The 26,210-nt window shown below is 36.1% G+C and overlaps 2 protein-coding genes across 2 annotated transcripts in view; both read right to left on the minus strand.

The window, feature by feature from the left end:
* The window catches only part of LOC135099718 (caspase-8-like), a 43,658-nt gene extending 34,185 nt beyond the window's left edge, over window positions 1-9,473 (minus strand). Inside the window, 8 exon segments of the mRNA XM_064002182.1 lie at window positions 1,504-1,708; window positions 3,424-3,578; window positions 5,974-6,137; window positions 7,321-7,424; window positions 7,519-7,656; window positions 7,810-7,945; window positions 8,413-8,533; window positions 9,452-9,473. Of these exon segments, the coding sequence (XP_063858252.1) occupies window positions 1,504-1,708; window positions 3,424-3,578; window positions 5,974-6,137; window positions 7,321-7,424; window positions 7,519-7,656; window positions 7,810-7,945; window positions 8,413-8,495 (985 nt within the window). The 5' untranslated portion in view covers window positions 8,496-8,533; window positions 9,452-9,473.
* An 8,456-nt stretch (window positions 9,474-17,929) lies between these two features.
* On the minus strand, window positions 17,930-26,063 carry LOC135099720 (minor histocompatibility antigen H13-like). The gene is made up of 8 exons (XM_064002184.1): window positions 25,822-26,063; window positions 24,521-24,619; window positions 24,162-24,244; window positions 23,822-23,996; window positions 22,600-22,783; window positions 21,690-21,810; window positions 20,430-20,618; window positions 17,930-19,242 (listed from the first exon to the last, which is right to left on the minus strand). The coding sequence occupies exons 1-8, from the start codon at window positions 26,029-26,031 to the stop codon at window positions 19,161-19,163; spliced, it is 1,143 nt and encodes a 380-aa protein (XP_063858254.1). The 5' UTR covers window positions 26,032-26,063; the 3' UTR covers window positions 17,930-19,160.
* Window positions 26,064-26,210: the final 147 nt, after the last annotated feature.

Raw genomic sequence — 26,210 nt, forward strand, 5'->3', positions numbered from 1 at the left:
GAAATAATATGTATTTAGTTATTCCTATAAATCTTACATAGTTGTACATGTACATAGTCAAAGAGACAATCATATTGCTTACAAACAACATTAAATTGAGAATAATACAGCATCAGAGTGGTCCACAAGATGAGGGAGGTTGGCAGGTAGGCCAGGGAACACACTGTTGTGCACTCTATACCCATCCCCCACAAAGGCAAAAATAAGCTGAGATGAATGTTACTGTACCTTCTCCCCTTAGTGTTAGATAGTTTCAGATTGATTTTGCAATAAAATAAAAAAAATGATTGAGGCTTGGGATTGAGGGGGAAAAAAAATCCAAATAGTGTGGGGCTGTACAGGTTGAAGTCACAGGGATGGAAGCAGACCTGAGAGTCCGAATATTCTGTTCATAGTCAAATTGATCAAAAGTAAATAACCTGCAAACTGAATATATATTATATGTAATTCTCCACTGGCTAGTGAACTTTTCTTAGCTGGTAAATTTTTAAGTGTTCATCAGCAGCTAGTAAAATATATTGTACACTTTCCGGTTGAAGTAGTGATAAATATATCAACTTAAGTAAGTAAATATTTTCAAAATATGAAAAGTGTAAATAAAAATCTTTCCAACATGAGAAACTTATAAAAATCCACTTTAAAACATAAGAGTAAATTTAAGTAATTTTTTCAATCATCTTTAAAATCAACAAAATCACAGTCATCATCGTATTCCTGATGACTGTCATCCATGTGTAGTTTCTTTCTATTATTAAAATAAGTATTGTACCAGACTTCAAAGTAAAGTTTTATGAGATGATAATGATTGCTGGATTAACACAGTGGACCAGGCACATGGCCATGAATTTGGTATACAAGCAACCACTGGCTTCTTTTGAGTTTCATGTTCACATCATCACACACTGTGTTTTCTTCTCATTGGGTTTTTTTTAAATGAACCTTCACTAACCATGCCATCTATTAGTCAATCAAGAAAATTCCATAACTCTTCTCAACCATGGAGTGAGCAAGAATGTACTCTCTCTATGCCATTTTGTTCCACTGGGTGAAATCTTGTGTGGTATACAATATAAATTTTGACCACCTTCAGTCAGGCCAATCATATATTACTGGAGTATCTAATAACTTTGGAAACCAATCTTGAACAGCAGGTTTGTTGGGTTTGGTTCATCCCACATTAAACCTGGTCTTACATACAAGCTTTTGCTGATTAATCATTTCACTTGATGAAATGCACCAATAGCACACACAGCACACCCAGACTTGTGCAATTTTGGTATTTTAAATTCTATCTTTTAAAGTTATAGAAAATGCTCACACAAGATATAAAATATGCATGGGTATTTAACAGATATTTAACTGCCTCCCATACATTTCCTTCCTGCTTCCTTTCTCTTAACAAAGTAACTGAACTCTTACTTCCCAACTCTCCCTATATTAAATAAAAGCTCATATCACAAAAAAGATTATTTCATACAACATTGCATATAGGTATCCACTAACCATTCTCATCACCATGAGTCATGACACACACTGCCAGACAAGCCACCACTGCCAGACGAGGATCCATGCGCAAGCGCCGAAAAAACTGTTGTAGTTGTTGGTAGTCTGGATTGTCAAAATGCATGACATGAAATCCAAAGAGTTTGAAGGTTCCTGTGAGCCGCTCTTTGTCAATGTCTGAGCCATGACGCTCCACAAGGGGAAACTGTTCACAAAAATTAAGACAGAAGAATTTAGATTCAGAGAAAATACCTCTACTTCTAAAGTTGCTATTACAGAAATTCAGTTCATATTTCATACTCAAAAGCTGCTGGGTATTGTACTGGGTATTGTACTGTACAGACATGGTAATTAACTTACATGGTAAAACCTCATATATCCAGACTTCACTATTTAGGAATTCATATTTATTAAACTCTACCATCAACTAGACTAAAATCCTTATGCTACAATGGTGATCTTTAACAACCACTCCTGTGTTACTGGTCTGGTGCCTATATTACCAAAACAAAGTTGTTTCTAGCTTTATGCCTCTGCTAACTGGGGAGACCTCAAGGGGTACTATTCTGATTTCCCTAGAATCACTATTGCTTCCATGTCTTGTCATGCAGAGTGCACAACAAAGATTACCATTTATGACATGGAGGCATACATTTCAGACAATTTCTCTAATCCTGGAATTCATATTTTTTTTGTTTTGTAACGGATAAGGTGCTTCACAGACAGTACCTTAGCCTTCCATCTCCTGAAAATCATGCATAATATATTTCTGCCTGAAAACATTCCAAGTATGTAGTACAACTTTGAGCAAAGAAAAGAAACTGAATACTTGCTATATTTAAATTTCTATCTCTAAAACTTAACTCCTTTTAAGACAAAAAAATTTGTACCTCCTTAACGAATACTATCATGTATTCTGTTACATACCTATAAATTAATATGAAGCAAAACAAAAATGAAGAATACTATTAACCTATTCACCCACCATATGCATATGTGTGTCAAGATGTCTTCATGTGAAACTGCACTGATGTACAAGTGCATCAGAAAACTTATTTAAATTAATCAAAAAATAAAGTTTCTGGTGTAAATGCATCAACTTTTTGTGAGTCAAAGATGAACTTAAGTTTCACAGAAGTAAGGAATTGGCAACACTGATGATTCCTAGAATAGGCCAACTGCTAGATAATGTGTCAGTTTCAGCCTGTGACTTAGGCTGTCTGCACATAATCCAAGATGAATGCTGATTTAAGTGTTTTTTTTTTATTATTATTTTCTTGAGATCTAATTAACATATCACAATGACAATAGTACCATTATAAAGCTCATAAAAAGATGGTTTAGGTGATGAGTAGTGCACAGAATGCTTATAGGAAAAATCCTAAGCTACGAGGTTGTGAACATTTTTTTTTCATGTTTGTATTTATCTTTGGGGGAAAAAATAAGTGAAATTACTATTTAGTGAATTTCTAATGTGATCATCATAAAGATATTTTCCTTGTAAACCTAGTCATATATATTACATGCCTACTCATGAGTTTCAAAGGAAAGAAAACTGCTTCTAAATCAAAGTTTTGCAAGGTATGCAGAGAGGCCACAAATGCCTGCCAACAGCAGAGGAATTGTAAAGAAAACTGATGAAACTTACTGGTGCATGAGAGGATTAAGTCCATCATGTCTAATCACAGTGGAAAAAAGTATTATATTAAGAAAATATACTTGCCTCTTCACAAAACTCACTTTGCCCACACACAAAACTACCCTCCACCACAAAGTACACTGATCACCTACATTATTCATACTCACAAAGCTGACAGTTTCAATATAAACTCTACAGAGAACTTCCCTAAGAAGTGAAGCCAGCTACTTCTAATTTACAGACAGCAATGATGATAATGGTTCTTGTAGGTGATAACTCACATTATCCTCCACTCCTCTGGGCTTCATGAAGGTCTTGATGTTAATGATAACACAGAGGCCATGTGGGTAACCAGTGGGCAGTGGGTATACATCACGTTCACAAGATGACAGCTCCTCAGAGAATGATCTTGAAGTACAGGGAGGACTGGGAGGACCTGTTGGAGGGAGGATGAGAGTAGATAACCTCTGATGGGTGACAAGCTGGTTTCATTCTGAACATGGCTGAAGTAGCTGTCTTGATGAGCAGCTTTACAATTTGAAGCTGTTATTAATCTAGTGCACTATGCTGCATAAAATAGTATACAATAGTTGTTGTTTTTTTTCAGACTTTGCTAACTGTATGTCTATCCTTTTCCTGCAATTTTCTCCTCACATTCATTCCTATTCTATTCATCTTGCAAATGCAAAAGTTAATATGGACTTTCCTCACATTTCCTTATATGCCCTACAAATTAAATACTCAGATTCAGATTATTGTTTTCACTGATAACCTCTGAAACAGTCTTAATTTCCTTCAAGAGGAAAGCATCAACACATCTTGGGAAATTAACTGAGTTGCTTTTAAAAAGACTCCTCAGCAGACCATCTTTATTTATGCTAGAATCACAACTTCAAAGTAGAGCATTCTTCTGCTATGCATAGTTCTGGGCATCCTTGGGCAAGGCATATGTGTCAGCCTTCCATGTCAATTATAAGACCACTGCCTTGCACATTTGCCATCAAGCTAAAAACTATGATGAATGAAGGCTCTCTTGAATTACAACACAAAAATTATAGGTAAGAACAGTTAGCCTTGAGTAAGAAACATTTTAAAGAAGTCTGAATATTGTTAACTGGAAAAATAAAAGGAAAGATTGAAAGTAAAGTTCACTGTTTGTATGATTAATATTAAGCATTCCATAAAAAAAAGTTAGAGAACAAAGAAGTGAGAAAGTAAAGAGAGCTTGTTAGAGTGGATGCAAGACTCTAGCTGTTCTCAGAGGGTGATGGTTGCAAATATCTTCTTTCAGCATAAGATAATCCACATGTACTCCTGGAAAACTAAGAGAGGAAGAGAGTAAATATCAATGTATTCATTGTTTACATATGTGTGGATGAGCAAAAATAGGGAGAAGTAATGGATGCAAGGGAGCTTAAGGTGTAGAGTAGTAAGGTGTGTTAGATAAATAAACATAAAATCACATCAGATGGACAGGAAATACAGCATAAGAGAACATTCAAATATGTATAGAATAATGAAAAAAAATTACAAAATGGATCATTAAGTGAGACGGATGGCCTGACAAAAAAATATTAATAGGACAGAATGTAGACTGATAACAGAATATCATACAGAATGTTTTTTCTTACTTGAACAATGGCTCAAGAATGGAATGTAGCTAACATATTAAACTCATCAAAAATTTAATCATTCTATCATCATATCCCTGAAGAAGATAACATTTCAGTGATTCAGCACTCATACCTTTCAAGATAAAACAGACCAACCAGTTGGTTCAGATCATGGAGTCTATATTGACAGATAGGTACCTAAAAAAAAAAAAAAAAAAAAAAAAAAAAAAAAAAAAAAAAAAAAAAAACAGCTCTGAGCTATCAAACATCTCTCTCATTACCTTGGCATTTGCCACATCCTTCCTCAGTCTATCCATAACTTCACTGTCAATCAGGCTCTTCTGTTCACCACTTTTATCCCTTCTCTTCTATGTGTACCTGTGGATCATTTTGTGATGGAAAAATGGTGTTTATAAAGAGTAACCCTTTTTCCTTTCACAGACCAATTAGTGCTTCCCATTCTCACTCACTCCTTCCACTTCCCACTTTCCTACTACATTTGCTAACTCACTACTCCCAATCTTTCCATTTACATCACCAATTATTACTACCCTTCTCCTTTTCCCTTCCCAAGGTACTTGTTTACATAATTCCAAAATTCCTTTCTCTCTCCCATTCTCGGTTCTTGTATTTACAGGTGCAAACAAACAAATCCATGTGAATCTAACTATCTCTACTTTCCCCACTGCCCATACTTTTATAAATCCCTGCCACCCATGTGCCTCTGTTCCCTTCAATACCATTGGAGATATAATGAATGCACAGCCTTCTTTTCCTCTTCCCTTTCTTCTCTCATCCATGCCACATCAGATAAAGAAAACCAACAAAACCTGGTGGGCACTGAAGGAGGATGAGCCAGAAACTTGAGCCAAAGACCTCTCAGTTGTGAGCAGTGTGTTAATTGTGCCAGTCTAAAGAAAAAGAAACAAAGAAAACCTACAGCTAACAAAATGTGGACAATTTAGGAGGGTGTTAATGACTGACTGAGTGAAATAAGAAATCTAAATGCATCTGGCAAAGTTTTTAGAGGGCAACTCAAGAAAATCTGGATTAAAAAAGGAAAATCTTTTGAGATCTAAAACTGCAAAAAAGGCTGCCGGAAATTGTATAGATTATTAAGATGCCATTAAATGAGCAAGGCTAACATACACAGGTATGCATGAAGCCTTTCAAAATGATGAGATGAAAAAGGAAGGGATCTTGGTGATGCAAACTCACGCATAATGAAGGGCTGTAGGCAGGAAGCCAGGGAGTTTCGCTGCTCAGCCAAGAGAGCTTGATACAGCTGATTGAGGAGCACATGGTAATTAATTCCAGTGAGGTTCCTCACAAAGGTCTCTTCAAGGGGTCGGCCAGAACCTGAACAGCACCAGTCTTCTAGTCTAGTGGGAAAAATAAATCAATGGAACATGTGCATCATTCTTTGCTTAAAAACATCAGCACCCCATCAACTGTGAAATGACATTTTTGATACAAGAAAAAATATAACATCTCTAACAGACAATGGTCCAGTGCAATGCATAGTATTTATGTATAAGTACGGGGATATTTCTAGTGATTGAAAACCTCAAGTGTTAAGACAAGTTTGTCTGGGGCTTTGGCAAGTCAAATTCTTCTCTATTGTACAGTCTGTTGTTTTGTTACAAACATATTTTTTTCAGGGTAAAATACTTAGGGGCATTACTCAGGTAATCAGATGATAGCATGATAAGCCCTTTCCTTCACAATTCCTGTTCTGCATACTAATCCTTTCATTGCCACTTCTTTAACACTTTTGTAAACATTACATCACAAAACATCAAATTTGCTTTAAACAAATTCAATAAATTCATGACTGATTGAGTGAAATAAGAAATCTAAATGCATATGGCTGAGTTTTTAGAGGACACCTCAAGAAAATCTGGATTAAAGAGGTTCAGGAAGATCTTTGAGATCTAAAACTGCAAAAAAGGCTGCTGGAAATTGTATAGATTATTAAGATGCCATTAGATGAGCAAGGCTAACATACACAGGCATGTATGAAGCCTTTCTCTCTCTCTCTCTCTCTCTCTCTCTCTCTCTCTCTCTCTCTCTCTCTCTCTCTCTCTCTCTCTCTCTCTCTCTCTCTCTCTCTCTCTCTCTCTGTATTGTCAGGGCAATGCCATCTGCACACTCCCATTGCATCACTGGTGGTTTCAATCTCAGGTAAATTTCTCAAGTTCAGAAAATGAGAGCTCACAAAGATTATAATGAGAATTAAAGAAACAAAATTCATAACTATTCTACATAGAAAAATTGGAGATTACTACAGTAAAGTGTCACCCATCAAGTCAATAAGATGAGACCTTGTTTTTATAATGAAAGGGCAGAGCAAACAAATGGAATGAAAAAAAAGGCTATGAGCTGCAATGGATCACTTACAAAGTAACAGAGAAGAGACCACCTAGAAAGTATCAGGTAATGATAACTTGACAGGCATGATGATAAATAGAGATCAAATTTACTACATTACAGCTTCAAGTATATACAAGGTGACAATGACAATGAAGCAGGAAAGCAGAGGCAGCATTACAATCACAGACTTACCGAGTGGCTAAAAGATGATCAGTTTGTTCCTGGGCCATACCAGCACAAACACAGTACATGGCCTTTCTATCAGGCTCCACTCCTCCAATTTCTCTCTTGAAGAACTGAAATATGTACAAATATTTTCATTTGCTGCTGTCCAGTAAAACACACAGAACACCAATGGTAACTGAGATACTAGGGAAAAACTAGAGTCACCTGATGAAGAGTGAAGTTGACTGGCAGTCCAAGATGGTCTTCCAGTAAATCATAGCGACCAATGATGTACAGTGCTTCCACCAACACACCTCCACCTCCTCCCTCCTCTGCCAACTCCACCAACTGCTCAAAAGCTTCCTGAATTCAATAAGTAATAAGATTAGGCAAAAACATTACAATTAGTTTTGTTTTAAAAGTCTAATTTCAAGATAAAATTAATATTCTGACATAGTACTGCCTACCATTAAAACTATTTTATATATAGAATTAATGTTCAGAGGATGTGGTCACCTTTGCCTGGCCACGACAGAGGTACTGGGAAAGCCTGTAGCCATGACGAGCGAGCAAATTTCCTTGCAGTGCCAGGAACACCACACTCATAGCCTCACACTCATCCAGCTCCAGCAAAATTGATGTACCTTCACACCTATTGAACATAAATCACCATAGTGCTTACAGAACATGCAGTAGTGGGTGCATGCATAGCAAAATCAAAGCAAGATGGATGAACATGAGAGCATATACAAAAGAAAAGTGAGGCAATGTTGAAACATTTAGTTATAATGAAATGAAGATGGACATGGTGCAAGCAAAGGAACATACATGAACTTGCTTAAAGGTAGATGAGGAAATAGGATAACATAAGCATACACTATTGCTGCAACTAAATACAACCATGTAAATACATGCATAAGAAAAATGGAAGATAACTCAAAACACAGCATAGCTTTTTCTACAAGACAGAGAAAACTAGCAACATAAAATAAATTTCTCTGATAAAATGCTTTATCTTCAAAACATTAAATTACTGAAACTGCTGTAGGGATTATGGTGGTCAACAGTCTTAGTGTGACTTTCTACTGAATAGGGTGAGATTTAACAAATGATCCTCACCTGAGCTTACTCTGTGCTTTCATCATGTCCCTGGGTATGGCATCTGGCACCCCAATAGCTGCTGCATCAAGCATCACTGCCATAATGATCCAGTAGCAGAAACTCCAACACACTATATATACTGCAAGTTCAATACAGACACATTTATTTCATGACTATTCTCAAAATGTTTCAGTTGTCCATAAACAAAACAAAAAATAAAAAGAACAAATGCAATGCCAGGGAACAAAATGGTCAAAATGATGCTTCCAAAAAGACTGAAACTAATTTCTGCATTAAAAGTAGGTTTGAAAAAAAGTAACAAGTAAATCATGATCACAAAGATGTGAGATCACAACTGCTTCTCAAAGCTATGGTGTAAAGCTATGGTTTGCAAGATCATTAATGTAAAAACACAACTTTTAGCAGTACAACAAATGAGGTTAACTTAACACCACTTAGACCTGTCCCTCTTATGGCTGGTCCCTCACATCAGTATGTCAGTGTCTACACTGGTTGGCAGCAATGAAGATTCAAATGCAATATATAAATGCCTGTTTTGAACACTGGAATGTTGATCCAATGAGTTAAATAATGAGAGGGAACCACTGGGGGATCAAAATCCCCAAACAGAACATCAACAATGAGTCATCATACCAATCAGATTATAATTATAACCCTGTTCAAGTGGAGGTTAGCTGACCAGTCAACTAGGAATGTCCTGTCAAATTAAGGACCTTCCTCTAGTTTCTTTCTTTACATTTTATCACTGTAACCCTGGGCATAATCAAGGGCATTTCTCAACTAAATTTCACACCACTGAATGTCCCTTCTTATTCATGTCACCAAGTTATGTAAGATTTTAGGGAGGAAGTCATCAAGTGACGTTCAATGTAGCTTGGCCATTCATCTCGCCATCACGTTTCCAGGGGGCGTCGTGCCGCTGTTGACAGCGCCCCCGCGCTTTGAGACTAACAGCTATACAAACTCTGAACTTTAGAAGGAAAACTTTGCCCCCCCAAAAAAGTCATCTATCACAGTGCTGAGGGAAAAAGTTTACCAGCGGGTGCAAGTAGGTAATTTCTTCCCATAGAGATGACCCAAGCGACAATAACACCTATGATAAGAAACGTCAGTAACGAACTTTACCCAGTAGGCAGCTCACCTGGGGCAGGCCAGCAGGTTACGGGTGACGCGTGACTCCAGACAACCAGGTGACACTTCCCCAGGACTCTGATGTGCGTGTGTCCGTCACTCTAGGAATACCTTGACAAAACACCTGTTGCTCAAGGTCGTTCATGTCGTTCTCATTAAAATTCCTCTCTAATAACACCAACGCTGTGTGTGTGCAATTTCATCGAACAACATAAGCAGGGCGAGCTATACCACTGACTTTGGTGCGTGCGTCGAATAACATAAGGAACATCAATGAATGATGAAGGAAGGAAGTCTACACCAGTCCGCTGGAGGGATTTCCCCTCTCGGCGTTTTCTTAGACTCGTGAGGGGGAGACTACAAGAGAATGGATATTAATACTATGTTACCAGTGTTACCCTCATATTTAACCATTTTACTGTTACTGACGCACCTTCCTTTGATCACAAATTACTGTGAGATATTTATTTTTATTCAACAGCCATACCTAGACATCATATTGGCTAGAGTAGACATTGGAAAATCTATTTTGATCCCCTTTCTTACAGTACTTGAAGAGATTTTACAGTGCTGCATTATAGGCTGACCAGGGTGAAGCGTAGGGGCCCTCAACAAGAGGCCCAACTTTTTTTTTTTTTTTTTTAGTAATATTTTTACTACTCAAATATTTACTTCATTTGCAATATCATTATAATATTATTATAATAAATTGTACGAAAGTAGAACGTGTGTTTTGAAAGTGGGGGTTGAATGTCGAAAGGCCCAGAGGAGCTGGAAGCCTACGTGCCCTGTGAAAGTGAAGTGTACACTTTAAAATTTACTTTAATAATTATATATATATATATATATATATATATATATATATATATATATATATATATATATATATATATATATATATATATATATATATATATATATATATATATATATGTATATATATATATATATATATATATATATATATATATGTATATATATATATATATATATATATATATATATATATATATATATATATATATATATATATATATATATATATATATATATATATATATATATATATATATATATATATATATATATATATATATATATGTGTGTGTGTGTGTGTGTGTGTGTGTGTGTAAATGATAATTCAAAAAATAAATTAATTGTAGCTCGAGGAAGTCCTAGCAATAGGAAAGAATATACATGAAAAATATGTTATTGTCGGAGACTTCAACGGTCACATTGGGATTATTGGAAAACAAAATAAATAATAATGGTATGCGAGTGCTTAACATTTCAGAACATATGAATCTTAAAATACTGAACTGTGATATAGATAGTGAAGGAGAGACGACATGACAAAGAGATGATCAGTGTAGTACTATTGACTTTGCATTGATAAATAAAGAATTATATAAGTACTTTGATAATATGAGAATAGATGAAAATGGTGATGAGTATGATCTATCAGATCATAAACTAATAACTGTAAATTTTAGTTATCGTGGAAAACTGCAGGAAACCCAAGGACGGTCAAAGTACAAAGAAACACATTACTTAAAAATAGACGAACACTACAAAGGAGTATATATATATATATATATATATATATATATATATATATATATATATATATATATATATATATATATATATATATATATATATATATATATATATATATATATATATATATATATATATATATATATATATATATATATATAAAGCTGAATACCAGTGAATGCACAATGTCAGACTTAGAAATAAAAAATAAAAGAACCAACAAATAAAACAATGAAAAGGACCATAAGAAGGAAAATAGGGAATGCAAAACTAAATGAGGAAGATAGCAGAATAGAACTATTTTGCTTTAATGAAGAAATAAGAATAAAAATAAAAAAAAAGAAAAGAATTCAACTGGAAATTACGAAATTCAACAATTATAGAAGAAAAAGGAAAATATAAGGAGCTATATTACAAGCAAAAAGAAAATAAAAAGTGAATTAACAAAACACGAAGAAAGAATAACTTCAGATATAAAAGCAGACAAAAACAACAGAAAAATCTGGCAGCACATAAATAAGTTAAGCGGTAAAAGTAATAAGAAGAAAAAAGAGATTATTCTATATGACGAAAAAGGAGTACAAGAGAAAACACATGAGTGTCCTATGAAGACTAAAAAAGAAAAAAAAAAAATATGGGAGAAAATCTATAACAAAGAAAGAAATAATATACCTGAAATATGGAACAATAATATAAAACAAGAATAAGAAAATACACTTAAGAACTATTATGACAATAAATCAATTAATATAGATAATAATGAATTAACAATACCATATCAGTTAAGAGAACACCTGGATGCAACATTCATGATAAATACTGATGATATAAAACCAATAAAAGATTGTAAAATAACAATGACTGAGTTAGAATACCAAATAAAAAAAGACAAAGACTAAAAAAGCAGCAGGACCCAATTAAAGTAAGACAAAACTCCTTATTGCTATGATACACAATATTAAATGTAAAACAACACTCCTACAAGCATTAAATGATGTCAGTGATACTGGAATAATCCCGGATACATGGAAAACATCAAATATTAAATTACTGGAGAAAAAAGGCAAAACCAACAATAAGAGATCTGAGACTAATAGCCCTTACAAACACCACATATAAATTATTAATGGGAATCATAAAAAAAAAAAATATATATATAATAAATAAATAAATAAAATGCAAAGACATCTACAAGAAAATGATAAATTAATGGAAGAACAAAATGCATATACTGAAAACAGAAGAGCAGCAGGCAATCTATCTAATACTAAATTACTGTATACAGAAGAGTTATGAATGTAAGAGATCACTTGTGTTAATAACGGTAGACTTTGCAAAGGTATTCGATAGTATAAGCAGAGAAATGTTAATGAAAGTAATGATAAAATATAAGATACACCCAAAGTTAATTGACCTCATCGCTTAAGTATATACAGAGGACAACACCAAAATATTCCTTAATGATAAAGAAATGTGTAGTATTGAAATAACGAATGGCATACGACAAAGATGCAATGGGTTAACTGTCATATTTCTTATGGTGTCATATTACATCATAGAAAAACTTAACCAATCCAATGCCACTCCAAATTCAGATGTGTGCCCAGACCTCAGTATTTTTCGCCGATGATAGAATGCTTCACATAACTAATGAAGATGAGGCTAAACAAAATATAAAGTTACTAATAAAAATAGTAGAGGACTGTGGATTGCAATTAAATAATAAGAAAAAAAAACATTAATTTTGAACTAGAACAGTACTACGGAAAACGTAGAAGAAATAAAAGTTAATCATCAAATAAAGTATTTAGAAACAAAAATAACGAACAAGAGGAACTTTCTGCTTGAACATAAGAAAAATATGTACAAGAGGCAAACAGATATACAAACGTGATAGTATCCATCACAAGAAGAAGCTGCGACAAAGTTCTCAAAGGAACAACATATTGGAAAAGTGTTGTTCTACCATTAATAATGTTTGGGGGAGAAGTAGTAAAGTATACAAAGAAAGAAATAGATACAATACAAAAAGCAGAAAACAAAGCATACAGATATGTAATGAATGCCCCAATCTATACCCCAAACAGTGCAATAAGAGGAGAAATCATCATCTCACACAGCAAGAAACATGAAGACCAAACTCAACTACGTAAAACACATTATGCAAGGTAACAATACATTACTAAAAAAAATCTTTGAAGATATAATGGAAACCCCGAAAGATCCATGGATAAAAACGGTCAAGACAAATATGTTATCAACATTTATATTTATCTCTTCTTTTCTAATTTATCTTATTTCATTAACATTTATATTTATTTCTAAAATAAGAGAAATGAGAAAAGAAGAGATAAGCAACAAAATCAAGGACTGGGACACTGAATGCTGGGAAGCAGAATTAGAAACTAAGCACAGTTTAGCGATATACAGAATGTATAAAAATGGGATCAAGACGGAGACAGCAATATATGATAACACCTTACCATCTGACTTACTGTTCAAGGCTAGAACAAATACCCTGGAGTTAGGATGAAGGAGAAAACATAGCAATGAAGAAACAAACTGCCCTTTATGTAACTACGATGAAGAAAGCCTAGAACATTTGCTGCTATATTCCCCATAACTACAAAACATCAGAAACACTACAAGACTCCCCCAGCAACCCTATCACAAATATATTGGAAAAACTCTTACTCTTTGATAAAGATAATAAATAACAAGAATATAAGAATATCATAACATCACTCTGGAAAAAAAAAATCTGTTTGATAAAACAGAAACAGCAGCAATAGCAGAAAAATGTTATGGTTGCCGTTGCAAAGGCAATACCCCAAAATACCAACTAAACTGAACCTGTCTTCTTACCTCACAACGGGCAAAGGCAAGGAAGCCGCACTCCGCTGATGTACCAGCTCTTGTAAACAAAAATTACATAAGAAACTAACAATACTACAAGCTATAGATGATGATGCATCATGCGCGGCAAATTAGAAATATTTTTACAGTTTTTTTCCCCCCAAAAAAAATCTGAGCTCTTTTAAATGTACTAAGATTAGAGATGGAAACAATTGAGTAAGGTAGACAATTCCATAGCATAACATGTCTACTGAAAAAGCTTTTCCTACACTTTAACTGAGTTCTTGTATGAGCAACTTTATATTGATGTCCCCTTGTACCTACGTGAAGTGATTTGGCAAAAATGTTACTTGGCTCTATTGTAGTTATTATGAAAATTTTTCCAGTATTTTATAAGATCACTGTTAACCAATCTACGATAAATAGAGAAATTATTAAGTGATTTCAGTCTCTCCGAGTACTCAGTGTGTTCCAAGTCCTCTACTCTTTTAGTCCATTGTCACTGTACTGATTCCAGAGCACATGTGATTGCTGAAGTTGTCCAGCGAGACGAAAGGAGAACTTCAGCAGTAACATGTCCATAGGTTCATTTGTCATCATCACATGTCGTCTATAGGTTTACTTGTATCAAGGGAATAGTGAAGCCCTTCCCTCCACTTATGTCAGTGTGACTACAATGAAACTCTCCAGACACCTCATTTATCACGTCACGTCAGGCGCTCCAAGGAAACATCTGGAAAAACACAAATCACAGCTAACAAGAAAAAAATATTAGAAGAGAACACAAAAATCATCACGGTCTGCCCCGACGACAAGCGCCTTGCCATCCTAAAAGCGTTGTACTTACACCAAGGAAGATGAGCCGAGCCTCAACATCCAAACAGAAGCCTTGAATTAAAAAAAAAAAAGTAAAGTTTGAAAATAGATATTATATACAACATTGATGTTTTTATAGCAGTCACAGTTTTCCATGTCTCTTCATGGTTTACATTAGATTGCGTAGATATTTTATAGAAAACCGTGTGAGTGTGCGTCTCTTTTTCACAGGAATTATCAATCACATTAGAACGGAAGCAAGATTTTGATGTGGCTACAACATCCATCCACTCCCTCTTCCATGATGAATAGTGCGCGTGTAGTAGGTTCGCTACCAACTCGTTCAGTTGCACTCTTTTAAAAGGCTGAAATTCTGTTATTTAAACTTTAAATTAGAGTGATAAAAAAAAAAAAACGCAGATTCTGTTATTGAATATATTTGTACAGTTGCGATACTTTTCTACTGTAAGTCGGAGAATAAAACCTTTTCAAATGAGATTAGCCGATACTAATCTCATCTGACGTTTTCTCGCCTGATGTTCTAATAATGTTTTCGGGTTACCGTGCTCTCTCCCGAATGTTTCGGACTTGAGTGTGTTTGATGAATCGTTTTTTGGGGATTCGGGTTATTGGTCAGTAACCCGAATGTTTAATGAATCGGCCAATAGAGAGCATGATGTCATGGCCATAGCTGGGCGCGATAACGAAAACAAATATCACGATAACCGATAAATAGATAACGATAACCTTATCAGCGATAACTTTATAACTAATAATTTATAACTATCGATAGATGTATCGCTTGATAACCGATAATTGATAAATTGATAAATCCAAAAATTCTGATATTACAAGAATGATACTGAATTTTAGATAAAAAAATATATAAATCCAAATCTTTATTTTTATCTTTATTCTAGAAAATTTAGAAAAGTCTTAGAAAAAAAATCAATTTCTATGTTTATCCTGTCTCTTCACTAATGAAAAGTATTGTTTTAAGTACAACAACTACATTTGATTTTGAAAGTTAAAAACTTCAACATGCTCATATTCCAAAAACTAAAGTTATCGATCATCGCTAGTCAAAAGTATCAATCAAAAGAATCAAAAGTATCGACTATGCTGATGAACTGATAACGCAGGGAAAATAGTTATCGGATAAACGACAACCCGATATCATTATCGTAATAAATTATTGCGATGATTTATTGCAGTAATGCCCACCTATGGTCATGGCTTAGTTGTTGATGTTTCACTGAACTATCCTTATGTTTCTCATCCTGGGTTTTGTTCCATTAAAAACTCACCTTAACAGAGCAGAATAGCAGTAGATTACAAGATGAGATATCCAGGTGGCTATCGCAAAATAAGGACAAAAGAGGAGCAGAAATTACCGGCAACAAATGAAATAACATGGGCAAGACGGGTAGCAGGCACAACATATGAAAGTCCACCTCATTGTTCCTCATTAGATGAAGATACGATTTACCGCAGTCACTCGAAAATTAATCTTATTCAGAGTTACTGGAAAACAAACTGTATGATTGAAATATTGGAAAATAAATCTTACAGCAATGTGGTGTAGGAGACGGCAATAAACAGAAAGAGCAAAATATTATAAGTATCTTGTATTATATGGAATTGTCCTGTATTTAAAACATCTGTCCCACGTCCCATATTAACCCTTCCTGGGATGCCTTTTGTCTCGTGTTTTCAAGATTTTAAAAACTTCATATGAAATTTGGAGAAAATTTTACGTTTTACAGCTATATTAATTCGAAAACAATAATATCTGAGTGAAATTTGATATGCCAGACCTAGCTAGCAACAAAACATACACTGGACACACCTTTAAAAACCAAGTGAAACAAAAAAAACAAAAAAAAAAGTGAAGCAGGTCATGCTGGATCCGAGTTTGTGCAGTGAGCTTGTGATGTGCGACAAATATCCCGTACGTTGTCGATATACCTCTCCATTTTAGGTGTCCCATATTTCAGTTTTCAAAATCTGGCATCCTGAGAAAGAGATAGAAAGACAAGGTAAGCGGATTGTCAGACCAGCAGAGAGGCCAAGATGGATAAGCCGCCTGTAACAGTACTTGTAAGTACAGCCTAACTGGTGCAATGCAATCTAGAGTGAAATGTTATATTGTTAACAGAGGGGGATTGGGCATATGTAAGATGTGTTTTCTCAACTGAATGTTAGCTGTGTGAAGAAATTTGAATCAAGTGTAATGTCAAGTTTCGAGGTATTTAACATCCTAAAAAAGTTGTAGAATTTTTCTGGATGGTTTATCTGGTTTACCAGGGCTGGGAATAAATGGCCGAAGCTAACAAAATTTGGCATCTTGGTCTTCAGATGATGCATCAGATTTGAGTTCTATTTTCATGCCTGAAACAATGAAGCCAGAGCAAAGCAGTTACTTCAGCAAGAGAATTATGCATTCATTTTTTTACAAAATCAAATGGGTCACTGAGCAATGGGCACTGACTTGACTCTGGTTGACATGGTGTAAATGGTGATGCATCAAAAGAATTTCATCAAATGATCTGACGTGACTCAACTCGATGCGACTTGCTTGGTGTAAACAACCTTATTGTCATGATGAGTCACTGCCAAGGAGGGTATAGGAGAATCCTTGACCACCACCATGAACTTGATGTTGACTATGTATGTTCAGATTGGTTGTGAAGATTGCATTAACTGTTTCATACGACATGCTGACAATGTTGACATCCTTGATGGTTCTAGTATTTCTGACATCATCAGGGACTGTGTGCCTAAAGGGTTGCTCTAACCTTTCATCCCTGATGTTGTTCAGTTCCTCTTAAAGTTCAAGTGCCATTTATAACACCTTGTTCACCTCATTGCTATAGACCTGAGAGGTTCTGTTTCTGAATCCTTGAGCCTGACACTTAACTTGATCTTTGTTCAAGTTTGAGGGCTGTAATGCCATTGAGTCCATAAAAATGCTCACAAAAGCAACTAATTAAAGTTTCTACTTGTTTCTACTGCTCATACATAGTAGTCCTATGCTTTGTTTCTTTGCTACATGAATATTCCAGCAACTTTTGACTACACCATTATGCATGTACTCGTACACTGCCTTAAGCTTTCAAATTTTAAACAAAAATGTTAAATTAAATATGTATTCTATGAATCTTTTAATTTCTTACAACTCAAAAAAAATTCATATACAGAAGCATGAAAATAACAAACTTCCAATGCTCCTCTGACATCTTCCACACACTCTTTGAGAAATGGACTAAGTTAGTTATATTATTACAGCAACTTTTCTTTCAGATGGATGGTATTCAAGAAATATTACAATGTTCCTCTTGTGCTTCAATAATAAGTGCAGAATGCAAAACTGCAAAATTTATCTTTCTCTCCATGACTCTAAAATTACAGTTTTTCATAATTTTCACATATCTTGATTTGAAGGCTCATACAGGCCAGCCTGTCTGAGCTATACTCCATTCCACACATCAGGCCAGCCAGCCCGAGTCACATTTCATCCCATCCTACAGGCTAGCCATCCTAAGCAACACTCCATCCTCCCCAATAAAGATTCAGCCCAGCAAGCTTCAACCACACTGCTTTCATATAGCATGCCATTCAACCTGCAGCTTTGTATGCAAGGCAACCAACCAATCACACTTCATTCTCCACTGTTATGCACCCTCCATCTCACACCACAAGCCGACTAACCTGAGTCACATATTACTCTGCTCAACAACGAACCACTTCATTAATGACCACTAGGACCACATGTAAATTTACACTTCTTGTTTTCCAGTGTAACATAATCGCACCACAAAATTATCCATAATAAAAACAAGTGTTACAAAAATAGCAGTCTAATCCACATTTTCCAGACACCTCACAAAAACTGAATAACAAATATGTAATGAAGCAAACTTCTAATAGTGGAGGAAAAAAAAAAAAAAAAAAAAAAAAAAACAGAAAACATCATAAATATTATCTTTGATTGGATAAAAAGTTGAAATATAAAAATATAATTAATTCAGTCTTTTCTGAGGTGATGTTTTTTCCTTGTATGAAAACATGGGTTGACTTCCTGTCAAGTTGCTGCAAGGAAAAAACTCAGATCCTACCACACATCCCTACCAGAGCAAATTTGTTGAGAATTTGATAAAACTGACAAAATAAACACACTAATTTTTCTGTATCATCAAAAGAATATTCGACAAAAATGTTCAATTAGAAAAGGATAGCATTGCAATTTAATTACATAAGAGATAACCTGATAACAAGGAGAGAAAGAGGAAAAATATCTAAATGCTGAATTGTGCTCCAGCCATCACAACCTGCCCAAGAGGAAGGGCAGCACCGGTGTTCAGGAAACTGGCCTGTTCACCTCACTTGTCCTTCTTCCCTGTTTTCTTGTCCTCTCCTGCTTCTTTCTCCTCTCCTTCCTCCTCACTGGGATGGTCCTCATACCTGATACACACACATGGACATATGAACACATAATTAATGCCATATTTCAGTATACACCTTCCCTATGCTTTAAACACACCATTTCTGTTGTCATGAAAATTACCAAAGAAATGTTAGAAGAATTATCTTTCTCTTAAAAGAAATGGATACTGGTCAAGGGTTACATTAATCTGATAAAAGCCCACTCAATTTCTATCAATCTCTCTCTCTCTCTCTCTCTCTCTCTCTCTCTCTCTCTCTCTATATATATATATATATATATATCCAGCAATTTCACAGGGTGGTCCAGGCAAAGCACCAAACACTCATACACACCATTCACACTTAGCCCTGTCCACCCCTGATGGGAAGGGATCAATTTCCATCTCCATGATAAAGATCTTGGTAGCCACTTTAGTTCTGCAGGTATGTAACTACCCCTCTCTTAGAACTTGAGATGCTGAGATAAAAATTTGGGTTCTTTCTATGGGAATGAGTTACTTTCTTGAATTCATATAATCGACATCTATAAATTTTGCAATTTCTATTATTAATTTTTCTACTCATATATGCAAGGATGCACAGTCAACAAAAGCTGATCTTGCATTGCAGCAGCACACACTGCTCAGGGAGCACATTTTACTTAAGGCCCCCTAGCAAGCAAAAACAAAAATGGGCTGGGACAAATTGATTTACTGGCATCTCAAGTATTATCTATTCACACTTGATCATCTGTTATACATCTTAGTGAGATTGCAATAGGGTGGAAATTTGACAAAACTGTTTAGCATGCAGGAAGAGGGCTCAGGGCACTTTTTTTTACTAGGTGCTAGTCATATCCAGTCTGGCAAAACAGACACATAGTAGGCAAGTGACCTGCTTCCTCAGAAAGTATCTCCTCTTTAACTCACTGTCTCTCTGTAACCACTGTATGTAGACTCTGGATGGTATCGTTAGAAAGAGGAAGACAATGTTGAGTACAAAATCTACTTCATTCATACTTCCATTGCAGGCTGAGTTTAAGTGTGTGTAAATAAAGGCTATTTTCAACATTAAATACTGGACAGCCAGAAATAGAGCCAAAAATTGCCACCACCACCAGTCCTTTAGGGGTTAAATCTGAAATGCTTTCCACCCTAAGAGTCATTACCTACCCGAGTACACAAAAAAATATAATTTTTCTCTTAGAGAATGTCATTTTAACTCACTGTAAGAGAGCCTTGAAGTCTCCCTTGACTAAGGACAGAAGGACGGGAGCAGAGAGGCAGGCAGGTACCAGGTACAGAAGTGCAGGCTGGGCATGTTTAAATACATGCATCACAAAGATGGTCAACAACAACCCAGCAAAGTAGGCAGCAAAAGTTACATTGAAGTAGGTGTTGGACCCACGTTTCAGGCTGTGGATGTAACACAAAGGAAAATTAGGAACTGCTCAATTAGATTAGGTTAGAAATCTGCTAAAAGTTTAAAGTACATAATCAGGGAATTTTAGAGAACATGCTTTTTCTTTTCATCCTTCCTATTATCTTTACTTTTATACATGTTAATTAGATTAACAAACAAGCAGACAATACTGAACCATGATGAACAGTACAATCCATGATGTAGAATATTTTTATGTTAGAAATAAAAATGGTGAAAAATATAAGCAAGGACATTTTTTTTTATCTAGTTAATTGTTTTAAGTTTAGGAGTCACTCATCTATATCATCTAATTAACCATATTGGCTGACAGTTCAGCTACATGGTATGGTTTTGGTCTATGAGGCATCTGTGTCCTCCTTGTGGGAGAGAGCATTTGTGTAAAATTATCATTGATGACAGCTCCTATAATCTCACAAATATATTTCTATAAATGCATCCTTATTAGGTATACAAATCTACCTAAAATCTTGGTGTATAATGCACTGACTCTTATAATCAAATAACAATACATATTTATGCATATAGAGTATTAAAAATCCATCCCTGAACCATTTGTGATGGCATTTTAAATGATGATTTGGTGAATATGACACTGCCAAAAATCATGTGATATCTAACTGTAATTGCATCATGAATCAACATCAATAGATGGTATGAATTCCAAAATCAATAGGCACTGTCTCTGTTTCCTTCCAATCACCAAGTTATAAAAGCTGGAGAGAGAGAGAGAGAGAGAGAGAGAGAGAGAGAGAGAGAGAGAGAGAGAGAGAGAGAGAGAGAGAGAGAGAGAGAGAGAGAGAGAGAGAGAGAGAGAGAGAGAGAGAGAGAGAGAGAGAGAGAGAGAGAGAGCCAAGTCTTGCCTGTTACGTGACTTCAAATATTGTGACAAGCTCAATGTTAAGAGATACTTAGCATTATCCAAGAGATTTCTGACTAATATCATAATGGCCAAAACCTATAGTGAAGACTATGATGGCTATGTGGACAGAAGGTACGATCAAGTCTACAAGATATAAATATCTTGCTCTACATGACAGACTTGCCTGTGATCAAAACGTAGGAGGAGGGCAATGAAAATGCCAGGAATAACTATATCTCCCAGGCCTAGCATAGCAAAGTTGTCAGCCTCCAGGCCTTTCTCCAGCAGATCTTGAGGGAACACCACTGTCAGGGAGAAAAGAACATCAACAAACCCACTGGAATAAAGACTTCAATAACTTTTTAGAATTTTTTTAGTGTCAATAGGTATATGCATAACATCTCATTAAATTCAAACATTCACAATTTTTTTTTTTTTTTTTTTTTTAAGAAGTGACAAGTTCAGTAAACTTACACAAAATGGTAATGGTGCTATGAAAACTCATGTCAAAATTTTAGTTGTACAGAAATCTACTTGATCTAAACAAAATACTTGCTCTCGCTAAGTCTCAAACACACTGACACAAGACTTAACTATATGACCACCATATATCTCTGCTTCACATGACCATCACTACACCACCCTTATAGCCATAGCCAAACAGCACATTTTTTCAAACATAATGTGGCTCTCAATCACTTAAACTACCAACCTAGAGTGTTGATTTTGCAACAATAACTGACACCAAGTATATGTATTTGTAAACACAGAAAATGGAATCTAAAAACTTTCAGATGAATAACATGAACTTTGAGTGCCATATTAATTAAATACACATAATCTGAAATGAGAGGTATGTGCTTAAGAAACAAGCTAACTATACACATGTATAGTTGAACAAGAATGTTCAACTATACATGTGACTTATCTGGAACTACAGATATAATGAAACCTTTAATCCATTTGCTCTACTTTGATATTTCACTTAAGTTTTCATTGAGGAGATGAAGTTATCAATTTGCTTCCGTTTAGAAAATTTCCTGTCACTTCCCAGAGACAAAGGAACAGACATATAAAGTAGTAGCATTTCTCACATTTGATGGGGGCCTCAAAAGACTTGGCAACAGTGACCATGACATTGGTGCCAAACACCCAGAAGATGTCATAGATGAAGAGACCAACGAGTAGCAGTGCTCCAGTCTGGATGTTGTTCAGGTGTAGCAACTCCACACCATTGACAGCAAAGGCTAGTCCCAGCAGGTTGTTGGCAATCCAGTGCTGAAATATTCTGGCATCAGCTTATTGCAGCTAATCCTCTCCATAGTAAACACCAGTCAATTATCACCAACCTTGAGCTAATTCTCCTGCCATTATTCCAGGATCATATTTCTATGGTTGTGGTTCAAGAATGGTATGAAAATACATTTATTTTCATACTTATGTACACAATATTTTCTTCTCATCACTAACCAGGCTTTAAGAGTCTGTCAACTATGGTGGTATGGTATAATATCTACTATTGTACACTTTCCTTAAATAATTATATGGTACTGATAACATAGAAGCAAGTTTGTGAAGAAAAACATGTGCAACATGATTTTGGTTGGAATGGATCACTGATGTGACTGGGAGACTGAGTGCTGTTTGAAGACTGGTGAATTAAATGTGAGATTTATGGTACTGTGATTAATGGAGATATGAGACATGAATGGAGGTATATGGACATCAGAACAAACTATGCAAAGGAGAAACCTACACAGGGCTCTTAAGGATGTATAATGAGAGAAGAACAATAGCATGGGGATAGGAAAAGGCACTACATGATAACACACAAATACCAACACTGATATATACAAGAGACATGGTTCACAAAATGAAGATCAAAGCAACAAAGTCCCTGTAGTGCAAAAAGTAGGGATGGTGAATAGAACAAGTGTTTCAGGAAGGTCCACTAATTGCAGAAGAGTGAAGGAGTGAACTTCAGAGTGATGGAAGTGGGAAAGTGTAGTGTGCTGAGGTGGTTGTCACCTGTTGAATGGATGGAAATGAGGAAGGCATCCTGTAAAATGTGGACATTGTTATAATACTTCAGAACAGAAAAGGTGGGAATAAAAGCAATGAAACATGAATAGTGGAGGAGTATGGGCAAGACCAAGTGCAAACTCCTTAAGAGAGCTACTATATATCAAGGTACAAATAGACACATAGGTGACAAGCATATGCATATTCATTTGCTGTGATCATTCCTAAAAAGGAGCTCCAATGAAGAGGGTTCATAATGAATGAATGGAAAGACAGACAGTGAATGTAACCAACCTTCTTCAAGAGGTACCACACTCCTAATATGGAGCATACCACGAGGCACACCAGGTCATACGAGGTGAAGCCATAGTTGATGATGTAGTCTTTCTTCTCCTTATCCCCACGCATAAGATGAAGGTGGTAGGTCTCAAAGGGCACTGAGGCTGGAACTAGGCCTGAGATGATTGGCCTGTGGGAAATAACAACCGCTATGAGTGTCATTTCTGTACAGCCTTGATATTGATTTTTTATTTTTTTTAAGAATGCAATCATGTCTGGCAAAGATAAGCCTTTTATTAGCAACAACTATAAGTCATTTAGTCAGAAAAGTGAACAGAATAGCATTAATACAAACCCAAAGACGTGGGAGAGTGCCAACACTCCCAAGATGAAGAAGTATGAGGACAACAGCAAGTTAATGTAGTCCTTGGAGAACACCTGCAATGCATACACAACACAGCATTTGTAATTGACAGCTCATCAATCTAAATAATCACTGTAGGTAGCCTAAACATGAACAATGAGAGTTTAACTAAATCTGAGCATAGTAGCACTCTTACATGTCCAGGTATATCAAATATTCATTACAAGTTTTTAAATTTATACTGTTTGTAATATGCCAACATTATAACTGGGAGAGAGAGAGAGAGAGAGAGAGAGAGAGAGAGAGAGAGAGAGAGAGAGAGAGAGAGAGAGAGAGAGAGAGAGACATACCGTGAAGATGATGTATAGGCCAAAAAGAGCCCCTGAGGCTATGATGGGGAACATGGCAGCATCCCTTGAGGTCATGGTGTCCACCTTCTCCCCAGCAGCCTGCAACACATCAACACTGCTTAGTAACACACACACACACACACAAAAAAAAAAAAAAAAAAAAAAAAAGACACACACACACAAACACAAACACACACACACACACACACACACACACACACACACACACACACACACTGTACATTTTCAGTTTGTCAACTGCCTAAATAATAAACCGTTTATTATTATTATTATTATTTATTATTATTACACACACACACACACACACATTATTCAAAAGTTGTGCTGCAGTCCCTAACAAGGTGTGGGAATATATACACCTGGTTGGGAGTTTGTCCAGATGAACCCTGGATAACACATGCAGCTGCAGCATCCATGTTATATGACAGGATGAGTGAGGATGCACATGAAACACTGGTTGTGTACTAATTACTAATATTGATGTACCCCTGACCTCCCCGGAATATACTGTGCTGTAAATGAATGTGGTTTTCCTTCAACATTACTGGCACCTATGCAAATGATCCCCCAAATACCCAGTCAATATGGTGCAGTCATAAAAGCCTGTGTAGAAAGACCACAAAAATTTATCTTGAGACCTTGAGTCCTGTAGGTGTTGTACTTTGTTTCTCCTGTCAGGAATTCAATTCCCAGTGAGGGCCTTTCATGACGACTTTATCTCACATTCGGATAAACTTTCAAGTGTTCTTATGTAGTGGCCATGGGGGGACATCATTACATTATGTTCTGCACAAAAGCTCCTCACACCACAGAAAACTAGCTCTTCTGTTCCCTAAAGTTAGCCTTCAGCCTGCAAAGGAACAATGAATAGTGCTAAAGATGTTCAAGGGTTTCAACTGTCCTGCAGGAATTTTACACAAGAACACCTGGCAGATTTAGACAAATTATCAAACATAACGCCACGTATCACTTCCGCTGCTCCGCGGCTGGCGCGAGGGACAAGCCGCGGCTTTGAACCATGACACCTAAACGCCTACTGCTGCGGTCATGGTCTAAATTATTCTTGACTTGTGACATGCCCAAAGTTCCCCAGGGCGTCAGCACTTCAGGCCCCGCACTACACACATCCAGGCGGGGAGTGCTGCCCTGACTCCCGCAGTGCTGTGGCGTGATGGCACTGGGAGATGCAGAGGTGTGTGCAGCATGAATAAAGCACCCTGTGATGTAGAGGGGCCTAGACCTAGGCCAGGAGAGAGGCGGGAAGAGCCAGCAGCTGTTACCTTCTGCTGCTGCTGGTGCTTGACGGAGCGGAAGGCGCCACACACGATGGGCACCAGGGCCATCATCACAAGGCTGCCGTACGCCAGGGCCATCCCCTCGGGCGTGGATGGCACCTTTCCCGTCCCGTTGACGGCTGCCTGGGAATCATTGAGAGATCCTTGGGTCACATTCTCGAGCCCGAGGGCCGTCGCCTCCTCCACGTCCGCCATCACTGTCACTCTCTCTTAGGGGATACACTTCCATAAATGTTTGTTTATGTTCTATCTCAATACCTCTCATCATTAATTTCACAATAGATAACCATAGCATATTAACTTCATTTGAAGCTGTTTACATTTATATAAAAATCAATTCAACTAATTTTCATAACCTAATTATATATATGTAT

This window comes from Scylla paramamosain, chromosome 4, assembly GCF_035594125.1.
Source record: "Scylla paramamosain isolate STU-SP2022 chromosome 4, ASM3559412v1, whole genome shotgun sequence".
Lineage (NCBI taxonomy): Eukaryota > Metazoa > Arthropoda > Malacostraca > Decapoda > Portunidae > Scylla > Scylla paramamosain.

Bases quoted from the DNA above. Each gene is read 5' to 3' on its own strand.
- LOC135099720 (XM_064002184.1), bottom strand. From the start codon at position 26,031: ATGGCGGACGTGGAGGAGGCGACGGCCCTCGGGCTCGAGAATGTGACC. The intron at 21,811-22,599 runs GTGAGAAATGCT...TCTCCCTGACAG, and splicing joins TTTTGAGGCCCCCATCAAAT to TGGTGTTCCCTCAAGATCTG. The intron at 20,619-21,689 runs GCAAGTCTGTCA...TTACATCCACAG, and splicing joins CTCCTACGTTTTGATCACAG to CCTGAAACGTGGGTCCAACA.